This window comes from Orcinus orca, chromosome 1 (genome assembly GCF_937001465.1).
Source record: "Orcinus orca chromosome 1, mOrcOrc1.1, whole genome shotgun sequence".
Taxonomy (NCBI): Eukaryota; Metazoa; Chordata; class Mammalia; order Artiodactyla; family Delphinidae; genus Orcinus; species Orcinus orca.
In genome coordinates this window covers 207,029,120-207,048,191 of record NC_064559.1, presented here as the reverse complement: position 1 = coordinate 207,048,191, position 19,072 = coordinate 207,029,120, and the positions used below count along the sequence as shown (strand labels likewise).

The 19,072-nt window shown below is 41.2% G+C and overlaps 2 protein-coding genes across 27 annotated transcripts in view; both read left to right on the top strand.

Moving 5' to 3' along the window:
- CAMTA1 (calmodulin binding transcription activator 1) overlaps positions 1 to 7,596 on the top strand; it is an 894,219-nt gene extending 886,623 nt beyond the window's left edge. For all 26 annotated transcript variants that reach the window (XM_004272346.4, XM_033432830.2, XM_033432827.2 and 23 more), the window contains one exon: positions 4,327 to 7,596. In XM_004272346.4, the coding sequence (XP_004272394.1) occupies positions 4,327 to 4,359 (33 nt within the window). In that variant the 3' untranslated portion in view covers positions 4,360 to 7,596. The remainder of the gene's footprint in view (positions 1 to 4,326) is intronic.
- Positions 7,597 to 9,109: 1,513 nt separating this feature from the next.
- On the top strand, positions 9,110 to 18,011 carry VAMP3 (vesicle associated membrane protein 3). Its single transcript, XM_004272348.3, has 5 exons — positions 9,110 to 9,232; positions 11,022 to 11,103; positions 14,380 to 14,538; positions 15,327 to 15,378; positions 16,205 to 18,011. Coding segments are annotated over exons 1-5 (315 nt in total). The 5' UTR covers positions 9,110 to 9,230; the 3' UTR covers positions 16,225 to 18,011.
- Positions 18,012 to 19,072: the final 1,061 nt, after the last annotated feature.

Below are 19,072 nucleotides of genomic sequence, written 5' to 3'. Positions count from 1 at the left end.
AGTAGCAATTGCCTTGTGCCTACAGAAGCTACAGTTCCTATGTTGTATTAATTGTCTTCACAGTCTCCAGGAAGACTGCTCTGCCTGTCTTCCATGTGAGGAAATTCAGAAGTAAGTGTAATTATCATGGGATTTGTTTTTAGATAACCTGGACATTATTAGACTCAGTTCTTTCCTAGCCCTGAATGAGGCTAACACTTACAATTCTTTAAGAGAATCCAAAACTCAGTAACCCTTAGCTGAGTGTGTGTAACGTAATGTAACGGAAGTTTACTGGACCTCTGTATTCTCAGTTCTATAGATACAGTGACCACAGGTACAGAATTTTCAGGTATCATTCCAATTTCAAAACTTCTGCTCTACCTTTACCAAGTTTTCACACTGAAAATATGTTTACAATATAGGTAATATCAAGGAAACTAGCTCAATCGATTTTTGGTTTTGGTCTATAAAATTTATCTTTTTTTTCCCCTCCACTGAACTTTTCAATTGTTCTTTTATGTCACGTGAATACAACATTTGTAAGAAACAGTAGTAGTAACAGATGGATAGAAAAACATCCTAGAAACTTTTTTAAAGAAGGACAAGCAGAAATAATTATTATGAAGGAAACACATGCTCACTGTAGTACATTTTGGAAATACAAATAAGCAAGGAAAATCACCCAGAGATGATAACTGTTAAACTTTTTGTATCTTTCTCGTGGTAGAGGCCTTTTCAGTTAACCTATGCCTTTTAGTCATTATTCATGTCTTGAATGACTGAGACAAGGCGGCCACAAATCTCTGTGACTATTTGAAACACTCTGATTTGAAACATCTGTCTCTTAGAACTTACTAACAAAAATTCTAGTATCAGATGTTGTTCTCATTCACTTCAGTGAATAGAATTAATTGTTTTCTGTTCCTTTGGAGGCAGCATAACAGTCAAACATATTTTACCCAATTGACGTTTGATTTAAAGCAAAACAAAACAAAACATTAGGCACCGCTGTCTTATCCTAATAACCTACCCTCAAGTAACATAAACCTCCACTTGTGATTTCAGTAGTGCAGACTGTAAAAGTCTCTCAAGTTCATCTAAACTTGCAGAGGTAAGTTAACACCAATATGATCTGCAAATTGGAGAATGAGGCTAAAAGTCTTCGGTTGCCTTGATTCTCAGACCCATTCTTTTCATGTTTCAGATCTACTTCAGTCATAAAATTCATAAGTACATTTTATGTGGAGGTATTTTTTTTCCTCCAAAACATTGTAATAGAATCAACATAGGGTCTTATGAAGGATGACGTCTTAGAATTGAGAAAATGTAATTGTCATCATCAGTTTCAACAACGTACTCATCTCATGCCATGGAAATTTTCCAAATGCGTGTATTTTTGTACAGACTTTTAGGAAAACCAATAAAATAAGAATTGGGTTTAAAAATGTTTTTTTCTTGTTGTTGCCCTGAGATATTGTTTGAGGCAGCAGAGTGGAGGAGTGAAGTCAGACAAACCTGGCTTCAAATCCCCACTCTGCCATTTATTAACTATATAATTTGAGGTAGGTTGCTCAATTCCTGTAAATCTCAGGTTCTACGTTTATGAACTGGAGATGATTCTGATATTGTGAGGACTAAAATAATGCAACACATACTAAGGAACCCATGTAGCTCCTGGAACATCAGTGTTCTCTTCCTTTTTTCCTAATTTCTCCTTTAACAACTTCCCGTAAAAAAAAAAAAACTTCCTGTGCCATTTAACTCATTTTAATATTATGTATTTATAACGCTAGTAGACTGTGAAAACTGCATAATGAAACTAAAAACTAAATTCTCCAGTGGAGTTCAGGAGTTAGGAAAGCCTAGAAAATTGGAATGTCTGAAAATTGGAATGTCTCATTTTTCCTGAATAGACAGTCGTGGTCATTCTGTGTGTGGACGTGCATTTCTCCTTAACTTAATGCTATGTAAGGCTAGCACTAGCTTCATAGCAGAGTATTTACGTGGTAACTTTAAAACCCTGTGAAAACTTAGTTGACATTTTAATTAGCTCAGAAAGAAACTGCCGAAACAAATGTGACCATTTTAACTAAAAAAAAAAAAAAAAGTTTATGTTATACCCACCGTGACCAGCTGATTACAGATTCTTTGGTATGAAACTATATAAAACATTCATAATTCTGGTTCATAATTCACGCTCCTTTTTATTTCATCCCAATGATGAACTTAAGATTTTTAAAGCCTTCCTGTTCACGCTAGCAAAATTGTGAATGGAGATCTTTGTGTTTATGCTCTCAGGCTTTGAGTTCAGAATTCTTCAAATTCTAGAAATCTCATCAGTGATGGAGTCTCTGTTGCACATTTGTGAATGAGTCCTGTACTAGTGCAGAAATAAAATGTCGTATTTGAAGTAGCATGCCCATTTTGCCGTAATTCAGCAAGGAGGTCTGCACAAGTACAGATACATTGCATGCCCAGAAGGAAAGGTGGCATCAGTGCATGCCTTGCATTTTTCCAGCCAAAGGGCTGTTAGTATAGATATTGCATGTTTAAAAATTGAACACAGAATATAGCATGTTTCAATTTTTAAAAAGCCATTTATCAAGTATGCATGTCCAAAATTAGGGACCTATAATGATGCACATATCTGTACTGCAATATGATCCAAGTCACCTGAAAATTTAATACTCCATAGTATACTTAATTCTAAAGTTTAAATAATACCTGGATCCAGTTACGAATATAACAATGTATTCTAAAGGTACCTATTAAGAAAGAAGGCTTTAATAGTTTCGAAGATACACTGTTTGATCAAGCTGAGCTTGGTGTACTTAGTAAATAATCAGACAAATAAGTACGTTTTCAAACATTATAATTCTTTTTAGTATTGATAAAGTGAGAAAGCTTTTTTTCTGAAAGAGAGCATCTTCTCTTTGAAGAGATTGTATCAACTTGGCAGAATTCTCAGAAACGATTCTGCTTGGAGGTGGTAAATATAATTTTCTTAAATTGCTGTTATAGTACATACGCCATTCCATTGAATGCCAAACTAGGTAATAGAGCAGTAACTTATTACTGGTTTTTCAAAATGTTTTCTTTCCACATGAGTGTTCTCTAGAAAGGAAACTAGCATTCACTTTAAAATAAAATTTAAATTTACTGGTATAACTTAAGATAACAAAGAGGCCCTACTCTTAGAGAACCAGAAAACTATGTTTGGGAGTTATTGACCTCAGTATAGGCCCATATTAGGAAAACAAATCAGATTCTTTTCTTGTCTTGCTGTTGAGGTAGAGTATATGTGTCCTGAGAAACTGCCACTTCTATTTGGCTAAAATCATCCTCTCGCACCCATTTTTAGCAAACGTTATTATATGGTATGCAGTGCTACAAACCATCTGTGACTTACAGGGCACACACTGACTTCAGAAGTGAGACCCTGAAGTCACATTTGCATTTGATCATTCTCATAGTCAGGCAAGCTCTTAGTTATTTGTCCATAAAGAGAAATACATTCTTACAGCTTGGAATCTCTTCCCAGGTACCCCATCTGCATCAAGTGGCCATATTGAAAAGCCAAGGCAAATTTTTATATTAAAACATATCGACTGAAACTGGTCATTAACAAATAATTTGCTAGTGTGAACGTTCCATGACTCTATTTATAGCAATTTAAATTTGTTTACCACAACACATCTGATAAACAGAACGAAGTGCCTTACTGGTATTGCACCCTGTTGCTGTCCATCTGGGGGCACTGGGGGGAGTGACTTGAACATCTCTTAAAGCTACAATGTGGAATGGGAGGAAAGTAAGCAATTCTGAAAATCAAAAAGACCGCAGATCACATGAGCGAAATCAGAGTTGTGCAGATGAGCCGTCAGGTTCAAGACAGCTCACGATCTTGGGTCTGTGAGCAAAACAACAGCTTACTCCCTAGGTATATCCAAAGCTAAATAAACGTGTGTGCAGTTTCCCTAACTTGCATCCTATGGAATTACAGGGCATTAACAGGGGTCCACCAGGCTAAAAAGAAAGTTATTTGAGCAATGAACTTTTTTCTACAATGAGCATGTTATTGTTACACTTCATTTAATGCAGTCAACTTCGGTTTTGCTTTGTGTTTAGAGGTGTTGATATAGAGCAAAGTTTCAGGAAGGGTCCAGTCTTCCTCCTGGAATATTTTCCCCAGCAATTTCACAGGAGTTTCCTTTGCCATCAATCCTCAGAAGGGTTTTTGTCTTGGCTTTTTACTTCCGGGGGAATGGCCCTGCCCTTTCCTTTATGTGGTGACAGTTTCACTCTATAGTTATCACCTGGTCTTTTGTTTTGTTTCTCTTCCAGAGTGAAAGAATTGAAAAAGGCCAAGGAACTTGAAGACATACAGCAGCATCCCTTAGCAATGTGACACTGCTTTTCAGACTGTTTTCATTTCTGTTTTTAGGAGAGACATGCGACAACACACACACACACACACACACGCATGCACACACACACACACACACACACACACACACACACACACAACATAATCCCTCTGCAGTTTTGGGGAGATGAGCTGCAGGATTTTAACAGGAATGTTTTGGTCATTGCATTTGCACTTTCATGGACAACTTTTAATTTGATCAGCAAGACATCCTGGAATTCAATCTTCTGTTGGATCATGGGCAAACAAGACACCACGAGGAATCGAAAGAGGCTTTCCTCCTCTTAGGAAGAAGCCGTCTTCCTTCTCACATAGGGCTGTATTCAAACATCGTGTGGAACTGTACAAATATTTATACCAAAAATATAGATAAGAAAAGGTGGGGATGCACTAGCAACAAAGAGAATGCTGTTCCTGCACCTGTCAGTTATTTCCAAGAAGCTGAATCTTTGGGATTGATTCTCAGTGGAGGGCTTAGATCATACAAATCTTTATTGGGTCCGTGTGTTCTCATTTCCTTCACTGTGTTTAGTTGATTTTAATTTGTCTGTTTGTGTTTCAATCTTTACAGCACACTTAATGCAACTTTTAAAATCTGCAGGTTATTAATGTCTTGTGGAAATTTGCAGAGGGGCGGGTGCGTGGTAAACGGGTAATGCGTTGGAAATGATGAATAACAGCGTACAGAGTTTAAATTTATTTTCTGTCCCCACCACCTCCCAAGAACCTGCGAGGATAGTCATCATCTTGTCCCTTTTCTCATGTTCAGCACTTTAATTTTTTTGCCTTACTTTCATGTGCAATGAGAATTACTTAGAGAATTGGTAAAGCATGTAGCTTTTTTTAGTAGCCTTGGAAACTGTAGTCATTCTAAGGAGTCATAAACCTTGCCTGGACATTTGCCACCTAAAAGATCAGTGTGGTGCTGCGTTCTGGCCAGTAAATCCCATATTTTTGGCTATATCTCATCCAACCTGAGCAGTTTCTGTGTATATATAGAAGGTAGAAATGGAAAGTGAGAAAATATTTGAAAGGGATTATATTAATTGCTAAATATTTTATTCACAAAGGTCAATAACATGGCAAGATAAAATTATTTGTATAGTTTTGTCTGAATGAGCGAGAAAAAATGTGGATGTATTGTTTGTATATATTGTATATATTAAAACAGAGATATGTGCATGAAATCAAGAAAAAAGAAATGAACAAAAGCAAAGCATTAGTGGCTATGGTCTGTAAAATGAAACAAAAAAAACTTTATTTCACTATAAGAGTACTTTATTTTAAATGTTCTTTAGAAGAACATTTTGCTAAAGCATGACTAAACTGCAAAAAAAAAGAGCTACTGTATTAAGACTTAGGAAAAAAGGCAGAGTAACATTACTTAAAAAAAAAAAGGGTATGTTTACATTTAATTTGGGCTACCAGGAGTTTATTTTATTTTATTTAAATTTTTTTTTGCCAATGGTGCCAAGTAATGTGAATGCTGATATTGCTTAAAAAAATTAAGTTACTTTTGCTAAACAGATAATCATGAGATGAATCAGTATATAGCTTAACACCATCCACTCACTCCAACAAAGAACACTTAGAACGGTCAAAACCTGACAAAAGAAATAGGATGAAAAGTAGAAAAATGACTCGTGTTTTCATATCTCCTGCTGGAAATCAGAAAATGTAATAAAAATTGCACAAAAAATAACTACAAATTAAAAGAATGCAAACTGGTCTCGTAGGGATGTCATGGTATATGATTACTATTTCCACATAACGAGGAACCAAAGAAATCTGATGCTTTTAACAACTCAACTACTGATGTTAAATCGAGAGAATAAAGTTCGCATTTGCTGATGCCAGTTTAAAATCCCCAGGTTAAGTTTCAGGACCAGTTGGTGTAAAGCTGAGAGACTAGTTTTTTTCCCCCTCGGTTCTGGCTGCCAACTGTAAGTGAAAACTCAAGGCTTGTTGTGAAGCCTAAACATATTCACAAATCAGCTTTTAAACTGGTGTCTTAGAAGGAAGGTAGATACAAAAAGGTTGTGGTAACAACTGGGGTCAGTGCTCTTGGTGCCTTTTCTATAATTGTACTTGTTTTTTAATTACTTCCTTTCACTGCCAACCTCGAATTACTGTACAGTATACGTCTTACTGCTTGTGATCAGCTGTGATGACAGTGACAGCCCCACAACTAGCAGCCACCTGTACATTTGTAAACTGACCTGACTCAATTTTGTCTTTAAATGTGTGGGTTATGTTGCAGCTGTTGCAGTCCCCCAAATACCTATTATTTTACACAATTTGACCTATAGGAGGACACTTACAAACACACAGTTGCATTCATCAACGGGAAGAGAACGTGAAAGCCAGCTCTTTCAGAATATCCTTTATTAATACTGAATTTGGGTATGTTTATTCCATCTTGGTACAAATAACCGATCTTTTGACAAGAGTAATGACCTCAGTGGATTTGCTTTAACGCTCATTTTTTTTTTTTAATGTTTCACATGCTACATTATTAGCTGAGTAAGTTAGAAAATCTGAAAGATAAGGACTGACATAGAATTAGGAGCGTTCTTATGGAGGGCATAGAAGTAGGTTCGAAACCTACCCGTGTAACCTACCAGTACAACTGTGAATCCCAGGTGAGGTACAAATGCACTTCCACTGAAACGAAGCATTTCTGACCGCTTTTTCTCGGTTGTGAATCTTAATTTTTGAATATAAGATGATAGGTAAACGCAGCTTTCTTGGATAATCTAAATTCCCAAGTGCCAGGAGTAGGATTTCATTATAAAATTAATAGCTAATCTTATTCTGTCTCCTGAAGATTTAATTGCTATTCTTGTTACCCATTTGAAATCAGCTGTACTGTGTGAACGAAATCGAGACAATAACTAGAACCCCTCTCTGGCTGCACGGTCGCTTATGGCAGTTCCACACAGTAGTTGGCGCCCAATGGGGGGTCCCTGAGACTTGCATGTAAAACTAGTCTAGATGTCTTCTTTTTTGTAAGTTTTATTTTTGTAACTGTGCATGTAAAGCATCATTGAATCAATGGATCTGTTGAAGAACTCAGCTGCTGGAAACCATGCAAAATGTTTTGAATTGCCCTTAAAATATGGAAAATGTTTTCTGAATGCTTTATATTCTTTCTGCTGTAAATTAAAAATGAAGAAAATTTCCCCATACTATGTGTGTTTTGCTTTAAACTCAACTGATATTGAAATCCAAGGTGATCAGCACGTTTCACACCATATGAAATCATTTCAAATATTTCCTTCTATCCCGATACAGTGTCTTGACCGCGAACGTTACATAATTTCAGATCTGTACAGGAAAGAAAAAGTTTCTCACTGAAGCCACTGTTCCTAAAACAGTTACTTGTCAACTATCTTCTCAGGCATCGCTCAACCTATCAGTCGTTTGACTAAGGGCAGTTATTGGAGAGATAAAGACACCGATCTGAATTCACCTTTTCAGTTAAAACCCTTTGCAGTTTTTTAAAAGGCACTTTTCAGCTGACTACTCATACCAGCCTTCCTTTCCAAGAGCTCCGTCATCAGTCTCATTCCCTTTCACTGCAGAGCCTCATCTTTTGTCTCCCTGGTGGTCCCTCTTCCGTCTAATCCACCCCACTGCTGCTGCCAGAGAAGTTTTGCGTGATAGAGCTCCCAGATCCGTGAGGCCTTGATGGTTTCTACAACCCCCTGCGCTGAAATGACATTTGCCTTTCTTGCTTATCTTCAATCTTTATTCGGCCTTATTTTCACCTATGCCCCAACCTGCACATCCTGGTTGGTCTGTTCAAACCATGTCCATGTCCACTGTTTCTTTGTTCATGATGTTTGTTCCTCCCATGCCTGGAAAGTTCTCTTTTTAGCTACTTAACCCAACTCAAATCTCACCTCCTCTGTGACACTCTGTTTATTCTAATATACACTAACATTTCCCTTTTCAAATTATGCCATTTAGAGTTGGAAAAGACAGTTTGGTGTTTATTTTCATTTCTCATCTGATCTGCCAGTTGACTTACTGGTGTTCTGTGGTGTTTTGTTTGTTTAATGTAGGAGTTGCCGATGTTGATAGGAATACTTTCAGTAACAACTTAAAGACCTTGCACAGTAACTCACTGCATTCAGATTTTTGCCTCAGCCTCAACCCGAAATCAAAAGTTGAGGACCTACTCTGTGCTTGGGGGTCCGGAAATACAGAAACGTAGAAAGTACAGTCCCTCATGTCAAGGCTCCCATAAACAGATTATAATAAGATCTGTGCAGTGAAAAATATACGTGTCACAAATGAACACACGAAGAGAGGGAACCTAATCCAATCGACGCCTGTGACAAATACCCTGAATGAACTTCCCCCCTCATTTTGACAAGTTTCTTGGTCTCCAGGACCACCGGGTTAATGCGGCACGTTCAGCGGAAGCCCATGGGCTGTCTCCAGTACTGTCAGGGCCAGAGAAATGACCCACGGGCCCAGAATAACGTAAAACGTCCCCACCTTCATTTATCTGCACAGTCCCTTTTCAGAGCCTAATGCACCACGTGCCTCAGCGTCCGTACCGGCGGCGGCAAAAACATGGAGCTGCAGCCCAGAGATCTGCCTCAGCGATCTGCGGTGGCCCCGCCCGAGACGCCCCGCCCCCTCCGGCGCGCCCCCTCGCGCCCGCGCGCCCCGCCCACCCGCCGGCCCATCCCGGTGACGTCACCGCTCCCGCGCCGCCCCGCCCAGGTCTCAGGTCCCAGGTCTCAGGTCTCAGGTCTCCTGTCCCGCTGCGCCGGTCCACCGATCCTCGCCCGCTGCCGCCGCTGCCAAAATGTGAGTGACACGGCGCGACGCGGAGCGGCCTCGGCCCCGGATGGCGGCGGCCCGCTGCTGGGACCCCCCTCCCGGCCCGGTTCCCGTCCGCCGCCTCTCGGACGCTGGCGCAGGCCGCGCGGGCCTTCGCGGGGGGCTCCCGAGGCCTGGGGGCAGGTGGAGGCCCCGGGGGTGCGGACTGCAGACGGGCCAGATCGGTCCCGCGGCGCCGCCGGCCGCGCCGGAGGGCGCCGCGGCCGGCGGGCGGACGCGGAAGGGGTGAGGGCGGGGCGGCCGGGGTTTTCCGGAGGTAGGGAGAGCCGCCCCCGCCCCTCCGCTTCCCCTTTTCCCCTCCTCCCCCCCCCCCCCCCACCAAGTTCCCTAAGGGGAGCTGTGACCACTGCCCTCGTCCTGCAGAGCCTGCTTGCTGCCTGGTGCCTGGGCTGGGCTCCGGAAGTTGCAAGGGAAAAGACCTGGGCCCTGTGTGAAGGCACCTGCAGTCAGAGTGGAGTCTGGCGCAGAGCTGTGCGCCTCCGCTCTCTTTTTAAGCAGAAGCATTCTTGTACTTGAAAACGTGGAGTTTCCCGTGGTAACATTCCCAGAACGCTAAGTGTCAAGATTCACCAGGACCCTGTGTCCCCTCTCCAACCTGCTCATTCCTCACCTACAGAGGAGGAAGGAATGGGTGCTTTCGCAGAGTTCCTTCCAGGAACTAGGGCCACCCCTCTGGAGTGTTCCTGCTTGAGGCTGCTGTTCCAGTAGATCGCGGTGGTTAAAACTGAGATCCGTAGAATTATACAGAACCTGGTCTAAACACAGGCTCCACTGCAGCCAGCGGTGTGGACTTTCTAAACCTTACTTTACTCATCTTTGAAATGAGGTTAATAGTAGTGTCCCCCTCAAAGAGTATTGAGGATTAAATGAGAAAATGCTTGGAGAAAATGCACCAGTACTTGGCCCTTCACTATTATCGATCAGACAATAAACTCTCTGAGGGCAGGGGTGGGATCTGCTGCTTCCCTGGTCTTTGGCGCGTGGTAGGTATAAAATAACTGTCGGTTGAATCAGTGAATCAGTGGCCGTTGTATGCAAGACACGGGAAGAGACCTCTAAGACACAGGAGTCTGTGATCTCTTAGAGAAGGCAAGGCTATATATTTCTATATCTGAAAAACCAAAGCATTGCCAAGTCATGGACGCAATTAGGACTTCAAAGCCAGAGTGGTCAAAAAAGATCTGTCCGGGGGAAAAATAAAGAATTCGATGAGGATTTTAAAAGAAGTACCTCTTAAGAGAGGGAGCATTGCTTCATCTTACCTTTCCCACTGACGCCCCCTCAACCCCACATCCTGGTGTTTCTGACTCTGTTTCTCTAACTGAATCTATTTCTCCATACTGGAAAAAGGGCATTCTATAATTGTTCATAACTATGAAGACCATTCTTGCCACAGTGAAAAGCTCAGAAGAGTACTGAGTGCCTTTAAGTAGGTGTAGGTCTTAAAACAAGTAATAAAAAATGGGAAAGCAGAGTTTACCTATCTTAGGATCAGGTCCTTCAGTGATACAAAGGAGATCCTGTTAAACCTTCACTTCAGACCTTGGTCCCTTTGAACACGTGGGTGAATCTTTAAAGTTATAGAGGAATTAGAAGAGGTGTCATTTGGACCTCTGTTTGTTGATGCAGGAAGGATTTTCTTTTTCTGCTTTAGTTCTGAAATTCCTAACACTGAGGAACACCAGTACATCTTCATACTTACAGAAGTGTGTTTGGAATCCTAATTTACTCATGCTTGTGTCTTTTCATGTTTCAGGACTACAAGCGCACCTGCAGGGTCAAGCGCTGCCTCTGGCGGTAGTAGAAGACTTCAGCAGACACAAAATCAAGTGGATGAGGTATTGCCCAGAAGTGCTGTAAACATGAATCATAAGCCAACATGGGAACACTCTGGGAATAGCTCTGTTTAGAAAAAGGATCGTAAAAGTGTGAATGTAAAGTAAATTTTGACTGTCATAAACGTAAAAAAATTTTGTCCCCTACTGTTTTGCAAGCCCTTACCTAAGCTTCTGAGAAGTCATGTCCTACTGGTTTCAAGGTTGTTTTCCTGTGACCGAATCACATACCTAAAGTACAGGCTCTCCTCTCTGAGAACATTCCTTCAGGAATCACTTTGTAATGTATATTTTGCCACAATAAATAAAAAATTAGAGAAGAAAAAAGAACCACTTTATAAAATAATAGAATTTTGAGGATTAGGCCTATAGATTGCGCAAGCCAGGACCAATCCTTCTGACCAGATTTTTCATCAAAATTCTTTCTCCAGTAGTGTGACATACTAGTTACCCAGCCCAGCAAGTCTCTGTAAATTGTTGCCTATCGACATGCAGAAGGCAGGTGCTGGGAAACTTCTCTAGCCCAACAGATCTGTATCTGTGGAATTCTTGAGTTAGAAGACCCTCAGAGCATCTTTTGTTCTGCCCTATATATGCAGACCTACAATAGAAAATTGTTTGAGAAATTCAAGCTAGTATTAATATCTCCATAGTCCTAAAAGCCATCACTGCTGAACAAGCATATCTTGGTCTTTCTGCATTTAGCTGCCTTAAAAAGCACAGTTAAACTAATATTAGATTCTGTTGTTAAATCATATGGTAATATTTTGGTCTGAAGATTTTGTTTATGACCTTAATTGTGAAATTTTTACATTTTCATGCTGAGAAACCCATTATAATTCCATCCTACATGAAACTTCTGTTAACTTATGAAATCAAATTGGGTCCTTTTTCTTTACTAAAGAGAGTTGTTTTGTTTTGTTTTAGATTGAGGTAAAATTTACATAACATACAATTAACCATTTTAAAGAGTACAATTCAGGGCTATTTGGTATATTCACAGTGTTATACAACCATTCCCTCTGTCTAGTTTCAGTTTTTTTCTCTATCCCTGAAGAACACCCTGTATGCATTTAGTAATCACTCCCCATTCCCCCTTCCTCCCGAATGGTAGAGCCTCTAACTGGCTTTCTGTTGCTATGGCTGTGCCTGCTCTGGGTATAGCATATAACAGGGGTACAATACGTGGCCTTGTGTGGCTGGCTTCTTTCACTTAGCATCACATGTTCCACAAAGCTGTAGCGTTTATCAGGACATCATTGCTGTGGCTGAGTAGTATTCCATTGCACATGGATACCTCAGTTTGTTTATCCATTCATCTGTTGGTGGATTTTTGAGTTTCCACCTTTTGGCTGTTACGAACAGTGTTGCTATAAACGTTTGCATATAAGTTTATATGTGTACACCTGTTTTCATTTCTCGGTTATGGGTCTAGGAGTAGAATTGCTGGATCGTATAGTAATACTATGTTTAACTTTTTTTTTTTTTTTTTGGTTTTTTTGCGCTACGCGGGCCTCTCACTGCTGTGGCCCCTCCCATTGCGGAGCACAGGCTCCGGACGCGCAGGCCTAACGGCCATGGCTCACGGGCCCAGCCGCTTCGCGGCATGTGGGATATTCCTAAACCGGGGCACGAACCTGTGTCCCCTGCATCGGCAGGCGGACTCTCAACCACTGCGCCCCCAGGGAAGCCCTAGTATGTTTAACTCTTTGAGGAACTGCCAAACTCTTCCACAGTGATGTACTATTTTACACTCCCACCAGCCATGTCCAAGAGTTCCTGTTCTTCCACATCATCACCAACACTTGTTATTTTCCATTTTTTTGGTTATAGCCATCCTAATGAGTATGCGTTAGTAACTCATCGTGGTTTTGGTTTGCATTTCCTAATGACCAATGATGTTGAATATATTTTCGTGTGCTTGTTGGCCGTTCGTATATATTCTTTGTAGAAATGTCTGTTCAAGTCCATTGCCAATTCTTTAATTGGGTAGTCTGTTTCTGGTGTTGGTTGATAAGAATTCTTTATATATTCTGGATATTAAACCTTTGTCAGATACATGATTTGCAAATATTTTCTTACATCTTGTGGATTGTCTTTTCACAGCTATGACAACAGTGTCTTTTGATGCACAAAAGGTTTTAATTTTTATGAAGTCCAATTTATCTATTTTTTCTCTTGTTGCTCTTGCTTTTGGTGTCAAATCCATGGCCAAATTCAAAGTTGTAAGGATTTACTCTTACGTTTTCTTCTAAGAGGTTTATAGTTTTAGCTGTATACTCAGATCATTGATACATTCTGAGTTAATTTTTGCATTTGGGGTAAGGTAAGGGTCCAGCTTCATGAAGTGACTGTCCAGTTGTCCCAGCACCAAGTTTTGAAATTGGAAAGTGTGACTCCTCCAATTTTGTTTTTCTTTTTCAATACTGTTTTGGGTATTCAGGGCCCCTTGGAATTCCATATGAATTTGAGGATTGGTTTTTCCCTTTCTGCAAAAAAAAAAACCAAGCCATTGGAATTTTGATAGAGATTGTGTTGAATCTATACATATGTACATCACTTGGGGGAGTACTGCCCTCTTAAAAATATTAAGTCTTTCAATCTATGAACATGGGATGTTTTCCCATTTCATTAGGTCTAATTCCTTTCAGCAGTGTTTCACAGTTTTCAGTGTGCAAGTCTTTGGCCTCCTTGGTTTAATTTATCGCTAGGTATTTTATTCTTTTGGGTGTTATCGTATGGAATTGTTTTCTTAATCTCCCTTTCATTGCTAGTGTATGGAAGCACGCTCATTTATGGCTATTGAGCTTGTACCCTAAAACTTTACTGTTTGTTTACTAACTTTAGTAGGGTTTTTTGGTAGATACTTTGGTATTTTCTGTACATGGAAACATCTGCAAATAGAGATCACTTTACTTCTTTTCTAATTTGGATGCCTTTTATTTCTTTTTCTTACCTAATTTCTCTGGCCAGAACTTCCAGTACAATGTTGAACAACAGTGGTGAAGGTGGGCCTCCTTGTCTTTCACCATTGAGCATGGATGTTAGTTGTGGGTTTTTCCATAGATGCCCTTTACTATGTTAAGGAAGTTCCCTTCTATTCCTAGTTTGCTGCGTGTTTTTAACTTGAAAGGGTGAGCCCTTTTTTCTTTTTTTTGAATGGAAGTTTGGCTCAAAGTAGTAAAGTGCTGACCTGAAAAAAAAAATGCCGGTAAATTTCACTGAGGAGTTTTGTTCTTCACTCCTTTACGTGTAACTGAGCGTGATCATATTCGTCAGGTGGTGGACATCATGAGGGTCAACGTGGATAAGGTGTTGGAAAGAGATCAGAAGCTCTCTGAGTTGGATGACCGTGCAGACGCACTGCAGGCAGGAGCCTCCCAATTCGAAACGAGTGCTGCCAAGCTGAAGAGAAAATACTGGTGGAAGAATTGCAAGGTAGTTCGCTTTTACCTGGTCTTTACATTAAGTCACCCTCTGTAGTCTCAGGGTAGACAGAGGCTACACATATTGAACTTTCATGAATCTTGAGTTTGCCTTCCCTCGCGTGGAAGTGTGGATTGACTCTGAATCGAAAACACTGACTGCATATCCTCTTCCTGTGCCCACAACTGGGAATTCTCCATGTTCTGGGGCCGACCTTCAGAAGCATGTAGAACAGGAGCATCCCAAATCAATCGTAGACCTAAGCCCCTTCCAGCCCTCCACCCCAGCAGAGCCCTGCACACAGGTTGACAGGAGAGGGCTGGACAGGTGGTCAGTTTCCACGTGGCTGTGAATGGCTCCAGTGTCAAAGGGAAGAGCCACTCGAAAGCCGCAGTGTGCTCCACAGAAGAGCAGGAAGCAGCTGCGCAAGGAGCATGGCCCAAAGCAGAGGTTACACAGCTGCGAAAGAAATGTGCTGCGATCAGATCCCTTCCTGGGTTGGAAGTGACACTTTCTGACGTATGGGACAGGCTTAGTAGCCCTTCTTTAGGTGGAAGACAGGTATACACAAAGGCCTATGTAGGGACCACAGATCATTTGAACATGTTATAAAAAGCAGATAAGTAACTTCCAGGCCCTAATTGAGAACATTAAGTTTAGGCTTTAAAAATTATGAATATTTCAGATGGTGGTGCACCTTTATTTCTCCTTCTGTGACTAGAACGATATTATATGATACTCTTCAGTAAGCACGTTAATCTCTAGTTTTGAATATGAAATGGACGTATGTGTCGTTACAGATGTGGGCAATAGGGATCAGTGTTGTCGTCATCATCATTGTCATCATCATTGGTGAGTTCCCTGCTCCAGACTCCTTGCAGAAGCCTCCTCTGCTCACAATTGACTGCATATACAGGAACTCCAAATAAAAGTTCCCTCGGAGATGTTAGTTTATCCCAAAGGTTTTTGTTTTCATTATTAAGTGTTTTAAGTACTTGGGTGCTGAGTCTGAGATTTTCCGATATAAACAGTAATCCTTTGACGTTAGAGAAAATTTACTCATTTCCACTGAATGAGTGGAAGTAAGTTTTCTCTCTGAATATATTTTCATCAGAGGTTTCCTTTTATGAGAAATAGTGTAGTCTAGTGATTAAAAGCATGGACTACCTGTGATCCACCCTAGCTCCACCATCCAGTTGTGTGGCCTTGGGCAAGTAATTTAATATCTCTGAACCTCAGTTTCCTCATTTATAAAACGGGGATAATAATAGTACCTACCTCACATGTTTGTTATGAGGACAAAGCTGTTAATATATAAAAGGTGCTTAGGATGGTGCCTGGCATACAATAATAATAGTTATATAAAGAAATATATATACACACAACTATCATTATTATTATTATGATCATTACTACTGCTACTGTGTACAATATTGGAACAGCCCATTGCCATTCATAGCCCAGTACGTGAGAACTATTTAAAGAAATATATCTTGGATCCTTTTTTAGACAGCCTCCTCTAGCCTTCCAAAAAATGTAGAAAAGCCACTAATAGGAAATTGGACAGAAATTGAATTTCTGTTCACACTTAGACTGCAGTGTTTGATGTTTATTCTGTATTTGCACTGAACGACTAAACTGTTGTTTTTCCACTTTTTGCATCTCCCCTGCTTATTAGTGTGGAGTGTTTCTTCCTGAAGAACCAGTGAAACTCCAGCCTGCTGTTCAAGAAACCTCTTCAAGAGTTTTGATTTAGAACCTGCTATATTATCAAGCTTACCTACTGTTATATCTAAAACGATTATTTTCTGTTAGTGACTGTAAAGTTTGTTTTCTAGGAAATGTGCCTTTGTTTTGTAATATGCACTCCAAACTAGAGGTGTAGTCAGCCCAGCCCCCATTTTGCACAGTGCCTTTTCAAATTTACATATGGGCTGATGAAGAAGACTTCTTAAGTTGCAGAGTGTAATAACCTAGCAGTAATGTTGTCTGATTAACTGCCAGTGATTCCAGTTACGGAAATTTGTTCCAAGTTAGCTGTCCTAGTCATATGACATTACCCTCATTTTAAACCTTTGGGTAGTCAGATTCCAATTTGTGCCTTCCAGAAAGAACACTACTGCCTAACACAAATACAGACTGTGCCTTATTTTGCTATTTTTCTGATTCCCTTTAAGAGAACTCTCTACTGTTTATAAACACTGCTGACTCTTTGGCTGTATTTAAAACAAGATGCTGGTAAAGAGTTTTTGCTCCTGCGTTAGATATGAAGATGTTTACTTTCTTGTTACTGTTATGTATCACTTGCTAAAAATATTGTTTTAATCAGAAATAATAACCTCGTTAAAACATTTTTATAGAACTGTGGCTGTGACCAAAGTTTCTGTTTTGCCAAAAAGTTAAATCCCAGTCAGATGTCAAGTCTGTTCCTGGTAGATAAGTTCAGAAAAGTGACCAGTGGGACTCAAGGTGCCCTTCAGAATTAAAATTGTAATATTGTGTGTGAACCTCTGACATCCTGGCAGGCCTTTCTTGCCCTTGAAAGGCTGTAGGTCTTGCGACTCTCCTTCCGACCCAGCATTTTTCCTGGGGGTTAGAGAAGGTTTGAGCTCGACTGACCATCTCATTCCTGTAGACAGAGTTTTACCCAGCCATTTGCAGATTATCAGCTGTAGACTCCAGTATGTTTCTAATAATTATGTGACCAACAGTTCTGTAGTCTTCAAGTGAGACCATCTGTGAACTGGTCATTTTCTGGCCCAGTTCCCACGGACGATAGCTTTTTGGGGTTTGTTTCCTATTTTGATCCATAGTCCACTTCCTAAATCTGCCTTCTAAATTATGCTCTCGATTAGGCATTGGTCAGGGGGAACGAGTTTTTACAGAGGATAGCTAACCAGAGACACTTTCTTTCTTTGATGTCACAGACTGTCTGCATAAGATGCTGCTTTGGGAATAGCTGTTGTCATCTGAGAGGCTTGTTGTGTACGTGAGACTTTGGACATCAGGGTGTGTGGCTTAAGGACAGGAATTCAGGTAGGAATGAAAACAGACGAGGCAGTGAGGGGGAAAGGAGTCTTACCACCCTGTGGCTCACCGTTAGCGGAATATTCTAAAATTCTTGTTCACACACTAGTTTGTGACTTACAAAGCAACAGTTAAGGTGCACCAGGACCCAGGTTCCATTTCTGTAATATCTGTTCCCCTGATATCAGTGAAATGGTGTGAAGTTGAAAATATGCCTTGCAGTGTGCCCACCTGGGAAGAAGGGAGCAGCTGTCAGTGTTGGGACGTTGGCCCACCCTCGGCTCAGGTCTCCGGCCGGGTCGACTCTGAATCCTCGGTGCTCTCTCCTTGGCCTCGATGCTCAGTCCCACGTAACCCACTGGCTGCTGCGTTAACCCAGGAATACTTCGCCTATATCTGTGCATTTAGCTGGGAAGTCGCCCACTATAACAAACTGAATAAAGTGTTTATAAACATAACTCAGTGCTTGTGTTGCTTGTAGGGTTGCTGCTCAACCCGCGTCGCCCTTACAGACCCCAAGTCCCCTTCCTCTCTTGCTCTCTCACCAGTCCCCTCCCTGAGGACTCTTGAGTTCCTTGCATACCACTCCCCATGTGAAAAGTGCTTTTCAGTAGAGGAGATGAGTGGGAAACTGGCTTTCTTATGATTCCTAAAACGTTCAGAATTTGGCTTTTGAGTTTCTTAAATATATGGTCTTTCAGAAGTGACTAGTATAGAGCCGGCCGGTATGTGCTGCACCAGGTCGCTGCCCACGTGGGGCGTGGGAAGATGACTTGGGTGGGAGAGGGACGCATCTTGTTTTCATTCTGCATATCTTTCCCCTTGAATGTACTTCCACTCTTACTCTGCGAGCCCTAGGGAACAATATACTATGGGTGGAAGGAGACTTGCATATGTTCACAATAAAATGCCAGTTTTCAGTAGACTCCTGCGATAAGCAGGTTGACGTTTTTCCATTGCCTCGGATAGACAGTCACTGCTTTTCTTGTCTGGCGTGCGATTGTGTCCCTGGGAAAGCAGTAAGTGTGGAATCGTGCCTTTTGTTCGGGAGCATGATATAATGAAATGCGTGTGAACTTCTGGTGCCATTTTCAAAGGAGAATCTACCCTAAAGCGGTTCCTCTTTCTCTGCTTCTCCCTTAAATGTCAGGGTTCCTTGGGGGCTTCTGTTTCCATTCTACTTACCCTCCCCAGGCAATCTTATCTGTGTTCATGATCCCTCTATTCATTCATCTGCTGATGAGGCCTGGCCTATTGCACGTAAGCCTCTCAAACGCAGCGTTCACCAGAAGGAAACATCCCCTGCCCCGTGCCCCTCCTCCGATCATTCACAGTGTCTGCTCCAGAAATGGCACCATCACCGACCCAGTGACCACACTAGCCAAATCCACTGGACTTGCCGCTCTTTTTGGTCACCATCTACGTCACTCAGGATACGCTGGAGGGGTGCTATGTACCAGACACCTCCCAAATCGCCACGGCTCAAAGTTTTTTCCTTGCTCGTGCTCTGTGTCCCACG